Source organism: Suricata suricatta, chromosome 7 (assembly GCF_006229205.1).
Source record: "Suricata suricatta isolate VVHF042 chromosome 7, meerkat_22Aug2017_6uvM2_HiC, whole genome shotgun sequence".
Lineage (NCBI taxonomy): Eukaryota > Metazoa > Chordata > Mammalia > Carnivora > Herpestidae > Suricata > Suricata suricatta.
Genome location: NC_043706.1, coordinates 119954105 through 119973535, shown reverse-complemented (window position 1 = coordinate 119973535; position 19431 = coordinate 119954105). Strand labels below are relative to the sequence as shown.

Genomic DNA, 19431 nt, shown 5'->3' with positions numbered 1-19431 from the left:
AGTTCTCCCAACAAGAGGGACAGTCTCTTGTCCGCCCCCTCTTTGAATCTGCACTAGCACTGCCTGGTTGTAACTAATGATGCTGATAAAGTGAAGATGTGTGGCTTCTAGGCTAGACCTTAAGAAGTTTTGCAGTTTCTCATTTGGTCCTCTCAGGCTCTAGCTGCCATGTAAATACACTCGAGCTAGATTACAGAACAATGAGACCATATGGAGAGAGAGAGGGGGCGAGCCAGCCCAAAGCTGCTCCAGCCACCCTAGTCAAAGCACCAGGTGTCTAAGCAAAGCCTTCTAGGGTATTCTGTTCCAGCTGAGTTCCCAGTGAATACAACCATATGAATGACCCCAAACTATAAGAGGCAGAAGAACTGCCCAGGTGAGGCCAGGGAATCCACAGAGTCATGAAAAGCAATGATTTCTGTTTCAAGATACCGAATCTGAGACTGTTTGTTATCTAGCACAGGCTGACAGAGCCATAGGCTGGTGACCATCCAGAGTCGTCACCTACAATTGGTGAACATGCAGACTGGCATAAGTACTTTGCAAAAGACTTTGGCATTATTCCCTAAAGTTGAACATGTGCATACAACTGACTGAACAGAAAAACACGAACATGTGGACCAAATATATGCACAAGCACATTCCCAGCTGCGTCAGATAGCTCCGAACTGGAGGGAGGACAATCATTCACCAGCAGTCAGACGGATAAATATATTGTCAGGTATCCACGTGCTGGAATGCTGTCTATCCATGAACAGCCTGCCACTACACACAACAGTATGTGTGAATCATACACATAAGACACTAAACAAAAGGAGCTGGAAACAACATACCACACTTGGTATGGTTTGATTTATACAAAGTTCTACACTACATCGTTAACACGTTCAGTTGGCAGTTACCTTCGGGAAGGATAGAGAGGGTATGACGGGGAGGGACATAAGAGGTGACTCTGGGGTGCTGGTCCTGATCTAGCAGTGGGGACCCACTTTACAATTCACTGAGTTCCACACTTATGATTTGCATATTTTCTACATTTTTTTTTAGTTTATTTATTTTAAGAGAGTTCATGAGAGAGTGGGAGAGGGGCAGTTTATTTATTTTGAGAGAGAGAGAGAGAGAGAATCCCAAGCAGACTCTGCACTGTCAGCACAGAGCCCCATGTAGGGCTTGAACTCACCAATTGTGAGATTATGACTTGAGCCAAAATCAAGAGAGGAATGCTGAATGAACTGAGCCACCCACGTGCCCCTATATCTTCTATTCTGCTCAAGAAGTTTTAAAAAGATATCACTTATGAAATACCAAACACTATTCAGTATTAGAAAAAAATTAAAGTACAAACTTTATGAAGACAATTATAAAATTTTATTGAACATTTTAAAGAACCTAAATCAATAGAGAGAGATGTTTTATTCATGAATTAGAGAATTCAGAAGAATGAAGAGATTACTTTTCTCAAATGGATCCAGCAATTCAATGCAAACTCAATTTTAAAAAAATCCTAAGAGGTATTGTGGTATGTGTGTGTGACTTGAAAAGCTGATTCTAAGATATTTATAGAGGTTTAAAGGGCCCAAAATAGTTTTCAGTCTGGAAGAACAAGGGAGGGAGATATGTTTCTAGAAAGACTCACTGTAAAGCTGGAGTAATAACATCACATGGCATTAGGATGGAGACAAATGTCTAAGCCCAGGGAACAGGAGACAACGTCCAAAATAGACTCGTGTATACACGGGCACTTGTTAGATGATAAATCAAAGAAGAAGAGATGGATTTTTCCATTTATAGAAACCAGAGCATCTGCTTAAAAAAAAAAGAGAGATGAAATTGGACCCCTTTCCCACACTATCCACATCCACACACACATCAACTATCTGAAGGCTTTTTATATATAAAATCAATTACACATGGTTTGTGATTCCCCAGAAGACAAAATTAAGAACAATGTATGATGTCAGAGAGACAGATTTTGGATCAGTCTAAATGGGAAAACAACCTCTTCAGCTTTAGCTGTCTCGGGAGGTATGTCCGTTACTGGAGATACTTAAAAAAAAAAAATGGGTGACCACTTGTCGGTGAAATTCTAGCTGGGATTCCAGCATCAGAAAATGTCTCAGTTTCTAAGCAACACTCTGTTGCTATAAATTCCAAGAAGAGAGAGAACAATGGGTCCTGGCGTAGCCAAAGAAACTTTATGAGAGAACCAGAAGATTTTGAGAATAAGACAAAATATTTGCAGGTCCTTTATTCTTACCACAGTTGAGAAATGGAAGCATGCTTTAAAAATGAATATAGGAGCACCTGGGTGGCTCAGTCGGTTAAGCATCCGACTTTGGCTCAGGTCATGATCTCAGGGTTCGTAGTTCAAGCCCTGTGTCGGGCTCTGTGCTGACAGCTCAGAGCCTGGAGCCTGTCTTTGGATTCTGTGTCTCCCTCTCTCTCTGACCCTCCCCTGCTCATGTTGTCTCTCTCTCTCTCAAAAATAAATAAAACATTTTAAAAAATTTTAATGAATATATTGGAAAGGCATGTACCAGATTAGGAACAATTTTAGAAATATTCCAGAGAGTAACATGACAAGACTAAATTTGGATCCCTGCTCTGACCTCCTTTCCCCCAATTAAAGCTTTACAAGTAATTTGGTCTCTGAGCCTCAGTTTCCTCATGTGTAAAGCAAAGAAATGCTGTGCTTAGCAAACTACAGTATAATAATGTGTTGTTCAGATAAAAAACCTCAAGGCAGTGTAGGAAATTAAATACCTCCTACTGAATCAACATTAAATCAAAACAAATCCTCAGTTTCTTAAGACGCCCAGCTGTTGTTATGTGAAATCCCTCCAAGAGCCAACATAAGGAGTTTTTATTTAGCAAGTTCTTAAAATTGTTATTATCCTCTGTGTTAAGGGATTACTGAGTTATATAAGCAGAGCATTGCAGAAAGAATAGTCACCATCTCTGCTGGTGGACTTAAATATGTGACTATAGTATATCATATGTAGAGATATAAATATAGAAATAAGAATACATAGAGATAGAGATATAAATTTACATGGGATTATTTATATTCTTTTAAGATGTCATTTTTGTGGATTATTCAACTCAGGGAGAAATGGAATGCTGACAATCACTACTTCTTTAAATTGAATGATTTCTTTTCATATTCCCACATTTTATGTTTTTCCAAATAGTAGCTTCATATGATATTAATAGGCATTTCCCAGAAAAACAGGATCCATGGCTAAATATGCTTGGGAAATGATTGAGCACAATTAAACAAGTTTCTTTTTTGTAAGATGTTTTGGAAACTGTAATATGATGATGCTCATTGTAAATCTCCAAGAGGAGGAAATGATATGCAGCATTTCCCTTGTTCGTTGTCATAGGAACCCATCATAGTGTGTATTGGTTATGTGATGTGGTTATCAAGGTGCTTACCTAGCTGCGTAACAAAGAGTCCCAAAACTTAGTGGCTTAAAACGAACATTTATTATCTCACAGTTTCTGTTTCAGGAGTCAAGGCATGGTTTAACTGGGTTCTTTGACTGAGGATCTTGCACAAGCAAGTTTCAGTTGTGGTTACAGTCATCCAAAAGCTCAGCTGGGGAAGGATCCACTTCTAGGCTCATTTGAGTGGCTTGTTGGCAAGATTCAGTTCCCACAGACTACAGGAACAGGGACTCAGTACCTTGCAGGCTGTTGCCTGGGTGCTTCCCTTCCACGTGAGTTTCCTAGCTCGTTAGCTTACCAAATGGCAGTTGGTTGCCACCAAGGGCAAGACAGAGCAGGCAAGGTGGAAGTTGGAGTCTGTGTAATAGAATCCCAGAAGTAACACACCATCACTTTTTCATAGTCAGAACAGAGGTCAGTAAATGTGGTCAGTAGCCCATATTCAGTCTGCCAACCAGCTTTATTGAAATATAGCTAATCACATTTATTTACATATTGTCTATGGTTGCTTTTATACTATAACAGGAAGAATTGGATAACTGAGAGAGAGACCATATAGCCCACAAAGCCAAGAACATTTACTACCTGGCCCTTTACATAAAAACTTTGGCATCACCTTCACTGGAAACAAGTCTAGCCCACGCTCGAGGGGAGGGAATTCACGAGGGCATTGGTATCAGGAAGCTGGGGCCATTGGGAGCCATTTTAGAAGCTGCCTACACTTAGCACCTGCACCAAATAGGCACTTGGCAAGTACTTGCTGAATGAGGAAAGGAATAATTGTTCACATCTACTAATTTTCCAAATTCAAGGGCTGAAAAGCAAGTTGCTAGCTAAGAAAAAGCCAAATTCTTTCACTTATTATTAGAATTTGACATGTGTGTCACAACTGTGACAATTTTTCAACTTATGTCGATCTTACTAGTAATTCCCATCGTTATGTTTCGTTAGATGGTAAAATAAACTTAGAATTGAATGAATATGTACATCTGACAGATTGTTCTTTTGTAACAACAGCAAGTTGGAAGAAAGGGAAGTATTTTAGGGTAGTCACTTGGAATGAGAATTCTGGGGCAAGAATACTCCTTGTGAATTATGGTCACAATATGGCAGTCGCCAATATTTCTAATACCATGAGAGACTCAAAACCTATGTAAGCAAAACCAAATTCTCATCCATTTTTCATCTTTTCTCTGTGTCCTTTCTCTAAGGGCCAAAATACTGTCCCGTGAAGTTCTTCCTTGATCACTTAGGATTTCTCTTGTTCTTACACAAAGTAGCGTGTCACTCCTGAGAAAGTAAAGGTCCAGCTACTCGCTGCCTTGCTCATAGCCCAATTTTCCACTGAATTGAGGCCCCAGTGTGAGTGACACCAACTGGGCACCTCTTTCTTACATTACCTTGCAAAACAAGGGCTCCAAATGTTTCTGAAGTGTGTTCCAAGAGAATGAAATAGCAGACCCCAGTCTGTGGCTCTTCTCATTTGTAACTAGACCCAACATACATATTGTTACAAAATCAAAGTGGGGAGGGAGCCAGGTAATAAATGGCATACTTATCTTAACTGTTGTTTGAGTGGCCATTCTGACCCGCACTGTGCTGGTAAATCTCTGTCCCACACACTAGCTCCTTTTCACATTCACCCTGGGTGTTAGATTCCAGAGGAGAAAAGCAGGGTAAAGAAAATCCTCCAAGGTCATACAGGGAATAGCTGGTTATTGAGTTTAAAAATCATACTGGACTTTCCCTAAAGAGTGAGTGTAATAAACTGGATCTATGGCTGCGATGGGTTAATTTGGAAATACAACTTCTCTTTCATGGCTGACAATACTTTACAACTGGCATATTGATGAGGGACTCAGCAACTGATATACTACCACCTCTAGGCTTAGCAAAAACAAACAAACAAACAAATAAACCCCAAAGAGGTGGGATGGTGGATGAGGTGGGGGAGGAGCCTGTCCTGTGACAACCAAAGCCAGATTAGGGGTTGAGATGGCTGGGCAATTGCCAGTCCATACAGAGAGTTAAATTATCACCGCGATAGCGCAGAATCAGGTTGTCATTAACGGCGTTTCCATGGTCTTACACAGTTGGAGGAATGTAAATTCTCCAGGTCGTGCTCCACTGTAGTAGACAAAATGACTTGGAGTGAAAATTAGAAACAGAACATTGTTCTCTGCTGCAGAGGTGCCTGCATTTGAGTCCTTTTATGATTCGCACATGCAAGCTGTACAAGGCTTCAATTATTATCTGAAATTTAATCCCTTCAGCATGATCTATATTTTCAACATTTCAGAGGCTATTGCAAAGTCACCTAAACTTTTAAAATATGAACCTGGCATTACTTCCTCGAGAAATGTTTAGGTTCTATGCATTGAAAACAAAAATTTATAGGAAGTCTTCTCTTGGAGCATAAAGAAGGAATAAAGTACTAGGCGTGGGGGAGAAATCCCAATTTAATCCCTTAAATATGCCTCTAAAGAGTTATCTGTTTTTAAAGATTGTAAAGAAAAAAAAAAGGGCCAGAGTACAAGAACAATGTGTGATTATGAAAAACAGAAGTGAACGATTATTGCAGTTAAATGCCTGTATTCAGGGCATGTAAAAACAGGACTTATTGTGAACATAAACTATTATATTTATTAAACACACAAAAAAGTAATGGATAATGAAAGTGACAGCATGTTTTGAGGAAATCTGCACTACTGATGGCACAGGAGGTGAAAGGAGATGTCGTATTTGTGAGCCCACACTGGACATAATCAAATGTTGGACGGGCTTGCTGTTTTAAGTTTAAAAGTTTAAAATTAAAGTTGCAACAAGAAGCAATTGCACTATTTGAACTCATTCGGGAGAAATAACCAATCCTAACAGAATTATGACTGTTCTAAACGTTCAAGTTCCTAATCCCTACCTTCTCTCACCGAAATAAGTTTCAGAGCATGATTTTTGAGGCTCTCGCGGTGCACACATGTCAAGAAGGGCCTGAGAACAATTGCCTGGGTTTTGCTGAACTTTGTTTGATACAGATCATGGCAGGATATTCTGTTCGGATACTACGGCAAAAGTTATTTAAAAAACCCAGCACTGAGGACTTTAAAAAAAATGGAAGTATCATGTCTTTAATTATTTGTCCTGTTCATCAAATTTTAGCATATCAACTCCTAGACCAACACATTTCGAACCAGGCGCTGTATCCGCCAAGAGTCTGTTTCGCCTTCCCTGCCCCCACGCTCCCGGGACTGACTCTATGGTAGGAAAGAGGGCGAAAACTAGAAGAAGGAGAGGAGTTGGTGTGAACCCGTCTGGGGTTGGATGAAAATCAGTGTTTTCCAAAGTGCTCAATAACTTAGCTTCGTTTCTACCCCAAACGAATGCTCTGGAGGAGGTTACGGGTTTCCTTGGCACCGCCCAACTCAAACCCACGCAAAGATTGCTTTTGTTTCTCCCCAAAGCCACTGCAGGTTACGTCATCTGGGGCTGCTGAGGTTCTCAAGGTCATGGGTGGGGGAGGGGCAGTGCCCGCCTCCGCGCTGCTTAGGGTCTTCCAGAGGTCGCCCAGGGAAGCTAAATATCTCCGGGCGCTGTGCCCGTGGGGTCCCAAGCAAAAGATGCGTGGCCCAGAAGCCAAGGGCTTTACCTCCCGGAGGTGGTCGACGGACCCGGCCCGGAGCAGCTGCCTCCTTTTTGAACCACGGAGGGAAAAGCAGGGGCAGGAGCCGTCGGCTGCAGCGAAGCGCGGCGAGGACTGGCGGCGGGCGGTCTCCTTGGGGACGGGCAACACCCGCCCCCCACCCCCACCTCGGCGCCCCAGCCCGGCGAGCCGCTCGCAGGTGCCCGCGGAGGCGGGGTGGGGCAAGTGCTGGACCCACGTGGGCCATCGAGGCCTTTCCACGGCCACTGCGGGATTCCGGCCAGTCTGGGGTCCCGGCTCCTCCGCCCTCCCCGGGGAGCCCGAGGTGGGACCCCCGATGGCTTATAGCGGAGGGGCAGACTCGAGGCTGCAAGACCCCAACCGACAGAAGATGGGACACTGACGCCCTCGTTAGCTTGTTCGCAAAGAAAGCCTTCAGTTTTAAGGCCGTGCAATGGGAAAGGTGGGGTTTATTTTCAGCAAATTCCTCTGAATATTTTAATACTTCTTGTCAATTTCAGCGTTATACGGGAGGTACCAAAACCAAAGCAAACATGTTTAAGGGATCTGGAAGTAACACAAAATATGGTAAATGGTTTGCTCTGGTAGTATTTTTTTTTTAATCATCGGTAATCAAAATTTGTCTACAAGGAATATACAACATATAGTAAATTTTATTCAAATACAGTTTTATTCTAATCCAGGCATCTGTTTTTTCCTGTTGCCTTTAACATATGTTTACATTGTGTGAGAGGGTACAACTTAGATGAGCTAGAATGTTATTACCTGAGACCCACATGGAGTCCCTTGACACAAAGGACAAATGAACCAAATGAATAAACAAGGGCAATCTGATGCTCTGGCAGTAACCTGCAGGACACAGCTTTGGCTTTACGGTATCTCGGTATTTCGGGACCCATCCAAGAAAAACATGTCACATGGCAAAATTTCCTTTTTGCTTTGTCAGACCCTAAAATGCAATTTCCCCACTCTGGAATCCCTAGTCTCTCAACCCAACTGAAAAGTTTCGAAGACTGTATTTAATATTCTGCAAATGTTCTCATTTTTATTTTATTAAAAAAATTTTTTTAATGTTTATTTTTGAGACAGAGCACAAGTGGGAGAGGGGCGGAGACAGAGGGAGGCACAGAATCTGAAACAGGCTCCAGGCTCTGAGCTGTCAGCACAGAGCCTGATGTGGGCTGGAACTCATGAACCATGAGATCATGACCTGAGCCAAAGTTGAGTGCTTAACCGACTGAGCCACCCAGGCAACCCTGTTCTCATTTTTAAAACGAGTATCAAAAAAGAGCAATTAGATAAGTTTATCAAAAATCTTTGAACTCAGAATGCCAAAAATTACTAAGATTGAGATTTGTTTATATCATTCAGTGGGTTTTGCTCTACCATCCCCAAATAGGTGCTTGTTTCTCTGTCCTGGAAATGAGAAAGAAGCATGAGCATCTTCTAAAATGTGAAGGCGACCCAGCTGCCATTGAATAAATAAAACCTGGCACATCCACACAATGGAACGTGATCTGGTCATGAAAATGAATGCAGTGGTGATACATGCCACAACATGGATGAACCCGACAGCCTAGAAAATATTATGCTGAGAAGCCAGTCATAAAAGACCATGTACAATTCCATTTATAGATGTCCAGAATAGGCAATTTCATAGACAGGAAGTAGATCAGTGGTTGCCAATGGCAGGGGGGTTGGGAAATGTGGAGTGAACTGCCAGGGAGTTTCTCTGTGGATGAAAATGATCTAGAGTGTGCTGACAGGTGCCCAACTGTGGCTCCACTAAAAACCTGGAGTTGTATACCTTGAAAAGGGTCAGTTTTATGGTATAGGGGTTATTCTGTCAATAAAGCCGTGTAAAATGAAGAATTTAAATGTTTGCCGTACATTATTGGGTGTCAGCAGCTGTGACATTAACCCTATGCACACTTTCTTTCTCCTCATAATGCCTATGAGTTGGGGTAATCTGATTAGTAATCTCATTTTCCAGACTAAAAACAAAAACCCAAAGAAACTAAGTTAAATGTTTGTGAATACAAAGCTAAGGGGAAGAATGGGGATTCAGACCAAGGTCTAACTTTAAAGCCCATGCTCTTTTCATGACTGACACCAAGATGGAAACGTGCACAAGGTACAAGATCTGGAAGAGAATTACATAATCTCAAATTTTATTATTTTTTAAATTGTGAACGTTTATTTATGAGACGGAGATAGACGGAGCATGAGCAGGGGAGGGGCAGAAAGAGACGGAGACACAGAATCCAAAGCAGGCTCCAGGCTCTGAGCTGTCAGCACAGGGCTCGACACGGGGCTCGAACCCACACACTGTGAGATCACGACCTGAGCTGAAGCCAGTTGCGGAACCGACTGAACCACCCAGGCACCCCAGAACCTTGAACTTTATAAACAGTTCACTTTAGAGGATTGAACTCTTGTATTCCCAGACTGGAGACTACAGTTTTCTTAAAAATAAACCAATAGCAATAATGGCTAATTTAAAACAATCACTTTATTAAAAATAGCAAATTTCACAGATACTCATTTAACATTTCGTTGGCACTGGCCTCTGGAAAACACACGAGTGTGTGTACTGATTGTCTAACGTAAACTGAAGCGGGGCTGCCCCCAAAAGCCTGTGCATGGTCAGCTTCTAATCAACATGGGAATGGATAAGTCTGGTGAGCTCAGAAAGGATGAACCTTCAGCCCTATTAATAACATTTTGCACAAAGCGTTTCAAGTATGACCCCCATAAGGCAACAAGAGAAAGCATAGCAGCACAACTCCGCGTCACAGTTCCTGGTTACCCCTTCACCCAGGCCTAGGCTCCAGTTACGGCGAACGAAAGCAAGGCAACGTCACTAAAAGCAGAAGTGAGAGCAATCACTGCACTGGCACTCTGATTATTTTATTCGTTGTTGTGGAAGGTGATTCTGCTACTGGATGCAGCTGGAGAATTAAAGAACGCTGCTGGTCTTCAAGCCACAAGAAAGCAACTGCAGGTCGTTCTAGCTCGTCGACGTATTCGGGACGTCTTGTGCATCCGCCAGATGTAGTTTTTGTCTGAAATCGTCAGTTAAGGTTTTCATTTTATAATGAGTATTTCTTTTCAATTTTGGGGAATTACACTCAGGAGCTGAGAGAGGCATTAAAATAAAGGAAGTGTGTTCAAAGTCAAGTGTCTATGCCACTATGGGAAACCTGGATGTGAGAAGACAATTTTTAAATGTAGTGAAGTAATTTATACTATATCTAGAATTTGAAGACTTCAAAAAAGTCACTAAATCAAGATTATGTTCCAGGTTCTAATAAAGCACAGGTTTATTTTAATGTGACAAGAATCATTTTCATGGTAAGGAACTGTGAGAGGCAAATATAAAAACTTACTGGATTAAAAACAATCATTTGAGAGACCACCACTTTACCATCGTTGGGAAAACGATGTCTTTGTAAAAATAAAAAATAAAATAAAATCATCATAGCTCTAAAACTTGCCCTATAATCCTGAACCATTCTTCAAGAAGATTGGAAGCAGGATGGAATTTGTGTAGATATGACTCCCTTCCCTTATCATTATTGCCTTTCATCTTCCTTTCATCGATCCCTATGAACCACCTGCTACCTGTATCTTCAAGACCCGATTCAAACAATGCTATGGACACCCGGGGAAGAGTTAAATGCTAGCAATACGGGCATGGCAGACGCTGCAAAAATATACAGACATGAGTACTGCCACCAAAGCCCTTCCTGTCCATTGGAAGGCTGAGATTTACACAGAGAAAAATCAGCGGATAATGAAATAAGGCAGAATGCTAGTTTGAGGTATAAATAAAATGCTTTATGAGGAGTGGTCAGCTTCGGTGTTGTTTGATAAGGGAAAGAGGGGAGGCCAGACCAACTCTAGGCAGAAAGCACAACCTGAACAAGGTGTTCTGGTGAGGGTGAACGTGATGTGTTCTGGGTTATCCAGAGACCCAGCTGAGTGGGAGTGAAAAATATAACAGGATATGTAGGTTGTGATTATATTATTGAGAGCTGTTAAAAAGTCTAACATGGTAAAACACTTGGTCTGAAATAGGAATGGCAAGAGGACAGCGATGCTTTTAAGACTAATTTAGTGGCATTGTCTAAAGTTTACCGCAGCACTGTCCAAAAGAAATATAATGCCAGCCACAAATATAAATTTTTAAAATATATTTTATTTACACTAACGAATAAAAGCTCTAATTTCAGCATGTAATCATGATAAAAATATTGAGACCTTTTACATTATTTTTTTCATTCTAAATCTTTGAATTCAGGCGTACTGATTATACTTCTAGCACATTTCAGTCCATTTTAGCCACATTTTGTGTGCTCAGTAGCTACATGGCTAGAGGCTGCCATATTGGACTGTGCATTTCCAGAGATGGAACAGAAATTTCAAAGGTTATGGAATAACGTGATGAGGGCAGGGAATGAAGGAAGAATAAAAGGCAGAACTGATGATGCCTGACAACAAAATGTAATTAAGAAATGGCAATGCATGTCATGTCCATGTCCAGGCTCAATGGCAGACAGTGCTGTGACTGAGTAGCAATGTCTGGTATAATCATAGAAGAGATTTAAATAACCTTTGGAGATTGAAAATAACGGAGACAACTGATGACAGAGAAGAAACTTAGGAAAGTCTGAATACAGAGAGAACATTTATCACAAATGAGGAAACTACATTGCCTCAAGGCTACACACCTGCTTACCAAGATTTGAAACCAAACAATCCAGAGCCCAAGCTCTCCTATTTTATCATGTTGCCTTGTTGAACCGTGGTGGCTGAATCAGGCAAAGTGGTGAGATAAATAAGTCTAAAAGTTTAACAAAGACTCAGATAAGAGGATAAGAGGATAGGAGGTACTGTCACAAGCACAGAAAGAATACAAAGCACAGAATATAAAGCTCAAAATGAATATAAAGAAAAAAGAACCAGGCACTACTACTAAGAGAAGCCCCCTAATTAACTCATATCTTATCCCCATATTCAAGTCTTTCTTGGGAAGTATATGTTACATTAATGTTTCCCCACAGTTTATGTGGCTTCTCCAAAACCTTATTTTCTTCATCTATAAAATGGGAAGTATAACACTACCTACTTAGAAGGGTAGGACCAAATGAGAAAGTGCAGGTAAAGTCCTTCCTAAGGGTAGGACCAAATGAGAAAGTGCAGGTAAAGTCCTTCATAAAATACTTGGCAAATAGTAAATACTCAATTAAGGGAACTATTAATTGTTATCACTGGATTTGCATGCATCTATTTCTTCATTGTTACTGTATAATTTAGCAATTAGTAACAGTATCTGTAACAATAATAGTAATTTATATATATATTTTACAGTTTAGAAAATTTCACATACACATCATTATATGTCACAATTACCCCATATTACAGAGGGCATGCTGAGATGTTAAACAATTTACCTAAGGTTAATTATCAAAATTATCAAAACCAAATTTCAAAAATCAAATGTCGTGACTCTACAACCAGTATCCTTTTTAGTATCTCATTATTTAGTTCAGACGGATGTCATGCCTCTCAAATTAAATTATTTTATAGGCAGGATCATTTCTCATTGTTCTTTTGTATTTCACATTGTGCCTAGAGCATTTTCCAAAAATACATTTTGAAAAGTTCCTGAAATAATTGCTCTGAATTGGAATGTCAACACCTGAATATTTTACACACGCTTTGGTGACTTCATTTAAGCTATTCCTGTAATACACTTTTTTTTTAAATGTTTTTATTTATTTTTGATACAAAGAGAGACAGAGCATGAGAGGGGGAGGGTCAGAGAGAGAAGGAGACACAGACCGGAAGCAGCTCCAGGCTCTGAGCTAGCTGACAGCACAGAGCCCGACGTGGGGCTCAAACCCACGAACGTGAGATCTGACCTGAGCCGGAGTCGGAGGCTTAACCGACTGAGCCACCCAGGCGCCCCTGTAATACACTTTCTATATGCATCTAAAGTAGTCTATGTAATGACAGACTACTTAATTAAGTATGGCATATTATGTCTGCACATCCAACTGCTATTTAACTTAAGAATCTAAGATTCAAGATAATTTCTATGGCAACTAGCCTAATCCTCAATTCTCTTGATTGGTTTTTAAAAATTTGTTTCAAAAACCCAAAAGCAATACAAAGCAAAGCAGAACAAAGCAGAAACAAACAAAATTGTAGCATACAAAACAACTAAAAATTCCATTTGGAAACCAAAGGGATGAGAAATGGCCCCAGTAAGTAATCATAGGTGTCTTTGTTCATTGATTGAGCTATTTACCAGAAGTTACAATTTGTAAACTTTCACTGTTGATGTTAGGCAAAAGGATACATGGAAGAATTCAATTCTTCTAACTGTAACACAAAGAAACAAATTTAATTTTAATTTTTATAAGAAAAGCATCTTAATTAGATGATTGTTTACATATTTTAAAATAAACTGTTTTTCATTTAAGCTTTTTCTAAATGAAAAAATAAAATACTTTGGAAAAAACTTTCCAAAAATTTCCAGCTTGGGAAATTCACTTATGAAAAATAATTATAAAGTAGCTTTAGCAATTATTAAACACAAATATGAGAAGAGCATTAAACCAGATAATGAAAACTGGAGTTTTATAAGGATTCTTAAAACCATGAATAATTATAATCATCTTTAATTGTTTAAAAAAAGTTTCCATTTTAGTGATCAAAATATTTTAAAAAATTTTTTTAATCTTTATTTTTGAGGGAGACAGAGAGAGAATAAGCAGGGGAGGGGCAGAGAGAGAGGGAGACACAGAATCTGAAGCAGGCTCCAGGCTCTGAGCTAGCTGTCAGCACAGAGCCCGACGTGGGGCTTGAACTCACAAACCGTGAGATCATGACCTGAGCCAAAGTCAGATGCTTAACGGACAGAGCCACCCAGATCACCCAATGATCAAAATCTTTAAACCTCTGTGGATTACAAAAGGATTTCACATATCATTCAGTTTTCAGTATGTGGCAGAATTAGTCACACCTGTTTTACAGAGTGAAAAATCAAAGTCACAGAAATGTTAACTAAACTGACAAAGTTACACAGCTATAACTGAAATGCAAATCCCGGACTAACAAAGGCCTTCTGGTTTCAAATTTGCTCCTCTCACCTTTCCACAGTCACTTTCCTAAATGTACTGCAAATTAAGCTTCTATTTCTTAAGAGGACCTGGTAAAAGGACATACTTGCAAGACCAAACGAGTAGATGTGAAATCAAACACGTAGGCCTGAAACTGTAAAAGTATGCACGTACAATTTCTCTCACGTATACTTATTCAAGGGATAATGAAGAGCAACCGAAATTAATCCTCTTTTGTCATTAGTGAATATGGAAAGTACTTCAAAACTGAAGTACACTGAATTCAATTTTTCTTTATTTTTACTCCACAAAACATTTAAAGAAGCCAACCTAATTAATATCTCTCAGTATAAGAATCATACATGGGGGGGAGGGGGGAGGGGGGAAGACAGGTGGTGGTGATGGAGGAGGGCACTTGAGGGGAAGAGCACTGGGTGTTGTATGGAAAACAATTTGACAATAAAATATTATGGAAAAAAAAAAGAATCATACATCGTGTTACAGATAGAATTATGTCCTCCTGAAGCTCGTACATTTTAGTTCCAACCCCCAGTGCCTCTGTACCTGGAGACAGGGCCTTACCAAGAGGTAGGAAGTTAAAATGAGGGCAACAGGGTGGGCCAGTCTGCCTCGTGTCTTTACAAGAAGAGGAACTTTGGACACAGGCACCCACTCATAAAAGGAAAATGCCACGTAAAGATGAAGGCAGCCATCTACCAGCCCAAGAGGGAGGCCTCTGAAGGGACCTTGCCAACACCTTGCTCACACCTCTGGGCGCCCAGGGCTTGAGAAATAACTTCCAGCTGTCCCCAGTCTACGGCACTCTGTCCTGGCGGCGTTAGCAAGCTAAGGGAGCTAACAGAGTGATGCACTAAATGATCTGAAACACTCGTATAATTCTGTATCTAAAAGTAAGTAACCACCTCCTGAGGAAAAAACACAAAATGTATTAATCATGTCAGGACCTTCTAGACGTTAAAATCTTATCATCTATGTACAGAAGTGGATCTTTCGCTTCTAGATTTGCCAGCATTCTCAAAATATACGCTTAGATGTAAATGTGACAATTTCCTTGAAGTATATTTTCCTAGGGAAGAGTAGGACACGACATGTATAAAACCTAAAAATACTACACTAAGTGAAAGAACCCAGACGTAAAAAGCCATATATTGTGATTCTCTTTATAGGAAATATCCAGAATAGGCAAATCTGTACAGACAGAGAGCAGCCTAGCGGTGGCTAGGGGATGAAGAGGAGGAGGAATTGAGAGGTTCTGGGTTTCTTTTTTGGGGTGATGAAAAGGTTCCGGAATTAGACAGTGGGGATGCTGTGAAACACTGTGGACAGACTGAAAACCACTAACTGGTGTGCTTTAACATGACTAAAACAATGAACTTTCTTTCAATAAAGAATTTTGACTAGAGAGAGTAAAAAAATATGTAATATATAAAAATTCCTATATATATGTATATAAAAGAATTACAGGATATAAAAGAATTATACTCACATCAGACAGAAGCCTGTCCAGATTGGAGTCACTGGCTGTTTTTCTCTTATCCTCAGGAAGTTCCTCTAACTCTCCGTAGAGCTCCAAATTCAGGCGAGCTAATTTCTCCTGCATTCCCCGAACATGTTCCATCTGTTCAATGGAACATTCATTTCCTGGGGGAACGTCCCAGAACATTAATAAAGATCAGGACAGTTCAAACTAACTGCCTTGAGGAAAAACTTGTAAATACAAGGTACTCACAAGAACTTAGTTTTCTCTCTGTTGTAAATGACACTGTTAATGACTGCGTATTTTCTGTTTATAATACACAAATTGAATTTCTGACCAGGAAAACAATAATCTAAGAAATGATTGTGGACACTGGATACTAAGAAAATCAGATAGGACAGATTTTCTTTTTTTTTTTGTTTTTTTCAAGTTTTATTTATTTTGAGAGAGAGAGAGAGAGAGACAGAGAGAGAGAGAACCCTAAACAGGCTCCGTATTGTCAGCACAGAGCCCGATGTGGGGCTTGAACCCACGAACTGTGAGATCATGACCTGAGCAGAAACCAAGAGTCAGACACGTAACCAGCTGAGCCATCCAGGAGCCCTGAAAGCTCTTCTTTAAAAAACAAAACCATTGGGTACCTAGTCAGCAGAGCCTATGACTCTTGGTCTCCAGGTTGTGAGTATGAACCCCACGGTGGGTGCAGAGATTGCTTGAAAATAAAATATTTAAAATAACAACAACAACAACAACAAAAACCCCAAAAACCCCAAAGCCCAAATCATCCCTTAAGGTAAAAAAATCTCTTTTTTCAATAGTAACATCATTTCTAGAAGCAACAGCATCATCGACTCATGTTCAATCTGACACCTGCCATTTGAACTGAATGATCCAATGTTTTATAAGAATGAGTGAACTCGAGAATCCTGTAAGAACTTCAACCACAAATCATTTTGCCACCAATTACGTATGCCTCCTTTAAGAAATATAAATGAGGGACACCTGGGTGGCTCAGTTGGTTAAGCATCTGATTCTTGATTTTGGCTCAGGTCATGATCTCACGGTTCATGAGTTCAAGCTCTGCATCAGGCTCCACACTGACAGTGCAGAACCTGCTTGGGATTTTCTCCTCTTCTGTGTCCCTCCCTCCCCCCTCAGAAAAAAATTAACTTAAAAAAAAGAAATATAAATGAAAATATTTATGAAACATGAAGAATGTTATGAAGTGTGAGAAACACACTATGTAATATTTTCAGTTGTACACTCTAATGTAAGCGCAAGACAACTTAATTGGTAAAGGATAGGTCTTACATTATTTATTGAGTAGAGTTTTCCACGGTGGCATTACCTGCTCAGAGCAGCTAAAATATATACAGTATATGACATATTACATATTTTCATATACTTTAAGTATAGCCTCTATTACCTCTTGATACTAAAATTTTTTTCTAAAAACTCTTGATTTTCTCCAAAGCATACTATAGCTCAGCTAGAGTTGAAGTACATAACTTGAATCAATATGAATTTATGTAAATTATACTATAATTTCCCCAGGCTAGATTTATATCATTTTCATAGATTGACAACATTAAATTATGTTGACTACTAATAATTTTGAAGCTAGATACAACAGTTTAAAAATCATCCTTTCTTTATATCTCACATTTCCTCTATTTTAATGATGTTTTCAAACAATTAGTAACCTGGAAGGTCAAGTGGAAGAAATAACTCGAGAGAAAGACGTGTGAGTGTGAGTGTGTGTGTGTGTACATATACTGGCATACATATAAATGTATCAATATATAACATACATATATATATACATATATATAAGTAGAAAAAGAGAAGGAGAAAAGTGGGGAGGTGACAATATAGAGTAAAAATTTAAAGTAGAAATCACAAGGGATCCAGGTAATATAATACAAGAACAAAAGAAACTCCAAAAGGATAAAAAGGAATAGATGGAGGAGAAATAAATTAATAACAGAAATAATGTTCCTTCAGATGAAAATGAGTTGGTAGATATGAAGGGCTCACTGATTCCCAGGCAAAATTGATGAAGAAGAATAAGGAAAAAAACTTCCAAACATTGAGACAGAAAAAAATTACCTATTAATTAAGAATCTAATGGGCACTCAACCCCTTGTCTATAATACTTCTAGATAGCAAACTGACAAATAACAAAGAGAGCGACTTCAATCCAAGAATACAAGCCATGTAAGAGTAGGGGCAGAAAGGGTGTTGGCAAGAAAGCAAAGAAGTGATCCAAAGATTAAAACTCAAGTATGGGAGAGAAGAGAGGAGAGGGGAAAGCGAAAGTTTTCTAAAGATACTATCTTACTGGGTCAAGGTAAAGCAAGGAGGTAGAGATACAATAAAATATCTGTGAAATAAATGTTTTTTAATGACTTCTTTTCAAATAATAGTCTAACCAAGACTGGAAACCCAGAAACTATAAGAAAAGATAAAACATATTTCAGTATTCAAAAATTATAAAAATTTTACAAGGTTAAATATACCACAAAGTCCACAAACATACTAAATTTGGTATTTGGTAAAAAAAAAAAAAAAAAAAAAAAACCCAAAAAAGCCAAAATACAGCAGAGAGAGGGTTAGTATCTAAAATATACAAAGATCTCTTAGCAATTGGCAACACCACCAACAATAAAAGGATAAATAACCAAACAGAAAATTGGGTAAAGGTTCTGAAAAGAGCAGTTCAACTTTTTAACATATACAAACTCAATAGTAATAAATAGCACCTCATACCAACAATCTGGCAAAATTAAAAGGCTAGTAATACCTATTGCTGGTGGAGTTCAGAGAAAAGAGTTCTTTAATAAATTGTGGATGAAAACTAGAAGGACAATAACTTTTTTGGAAGGCAATCTGGATTCCTTTATTAAGATCAGAATTACTGCTTTGACTCCGTAATCTAACTCATGGCAACCCATTCTAAGGAAATAAAAGCACTAACATACATATGTATGTAAAGAGACATTTACTTCACCATTGTGTTTAGTGGCTCAAAAATGGAAACAAAGTAAATGCCCTTCAATAGAGAAATGGTCGAATAAACTGAGGTATTTTCACAACTTGGAATATTATGTAGCCACTGAAAAAAAAAGAATGAATTAGGGGTGCCTGGGTGATTTAGTTGATTAAGAGTCCAACTCTTAATCTCAGCTCAGGTCTTTTTTTTTTAATTTTATTAATTTTATTGTTTTATTTTTAAATTTTTAAATAAATTTATCTTCTAAAACTTCATGAAAAAGTTTTTGTAAGAAGGGAGGGTTAGTAGAAATGTTAAAGTAGGATTGCTATTATGGAATAACTATCCTGAAGTAACAAACAAAAGGAACATTCTTCATCAGTTAAATATTTTAGACTTAGTGTTTTAGTTTGGGAAAACCTCAAGATCATTTTTCTTTACCCTTTTAAGCCTGAACTTATTTCTTGCCCACCATACCTAACTTTTGAATTTTAAAAAATCTGGTGTTTTTGTTCTTTCATGAAGATATAAGAACAGTTAACTGATTTTTCCATTAAAAACTCCAGGTACATGAGGCGCCTGGCTGGCTCAGTCAGTTGAGCATCCGACTTCGCTTGGGTCATGATCTCCCAGTTTGTGGGTTCAAGCCCCGTGTCGGGCTCTGTGCTAAAAGCCCAGAGCCTGGAGCCTGCTTCAGATTCTG

General features: G+C 39.2%; 1 protein-coding gene across 1 annotated transcript in view; it reads right to left on the bottom strand.

The window, feature by feature from the left end:
* Positions 1-9602: 9602 nt before the first annotated feature.
* Positions 9603-19431, bottom strand: part of CCDC28A (coiled-coil domain containing 28A) — a 14775-nt gene continuing 4946 nt past the window's right edge. Inside the window, exons 4-6 of the mRNA XM_029943838.1 lie at positions 15746-15900; positions 13476-13498; positions 9603-10173 (exon numbers count right to left, since the gene is read on the bottom strand). Of these exons, the coding sequence (XP_029799698.1) occupies positions 10119-10173; positions 13476-13498; positions 15746-15900 (233 nt within the window). The 3' untranslated portion in view covers positions 9603-10118. The remainder of the gene's footprint in view (positions 10174-13475; positions 13499-15745; positions 15901-19431) is intronic.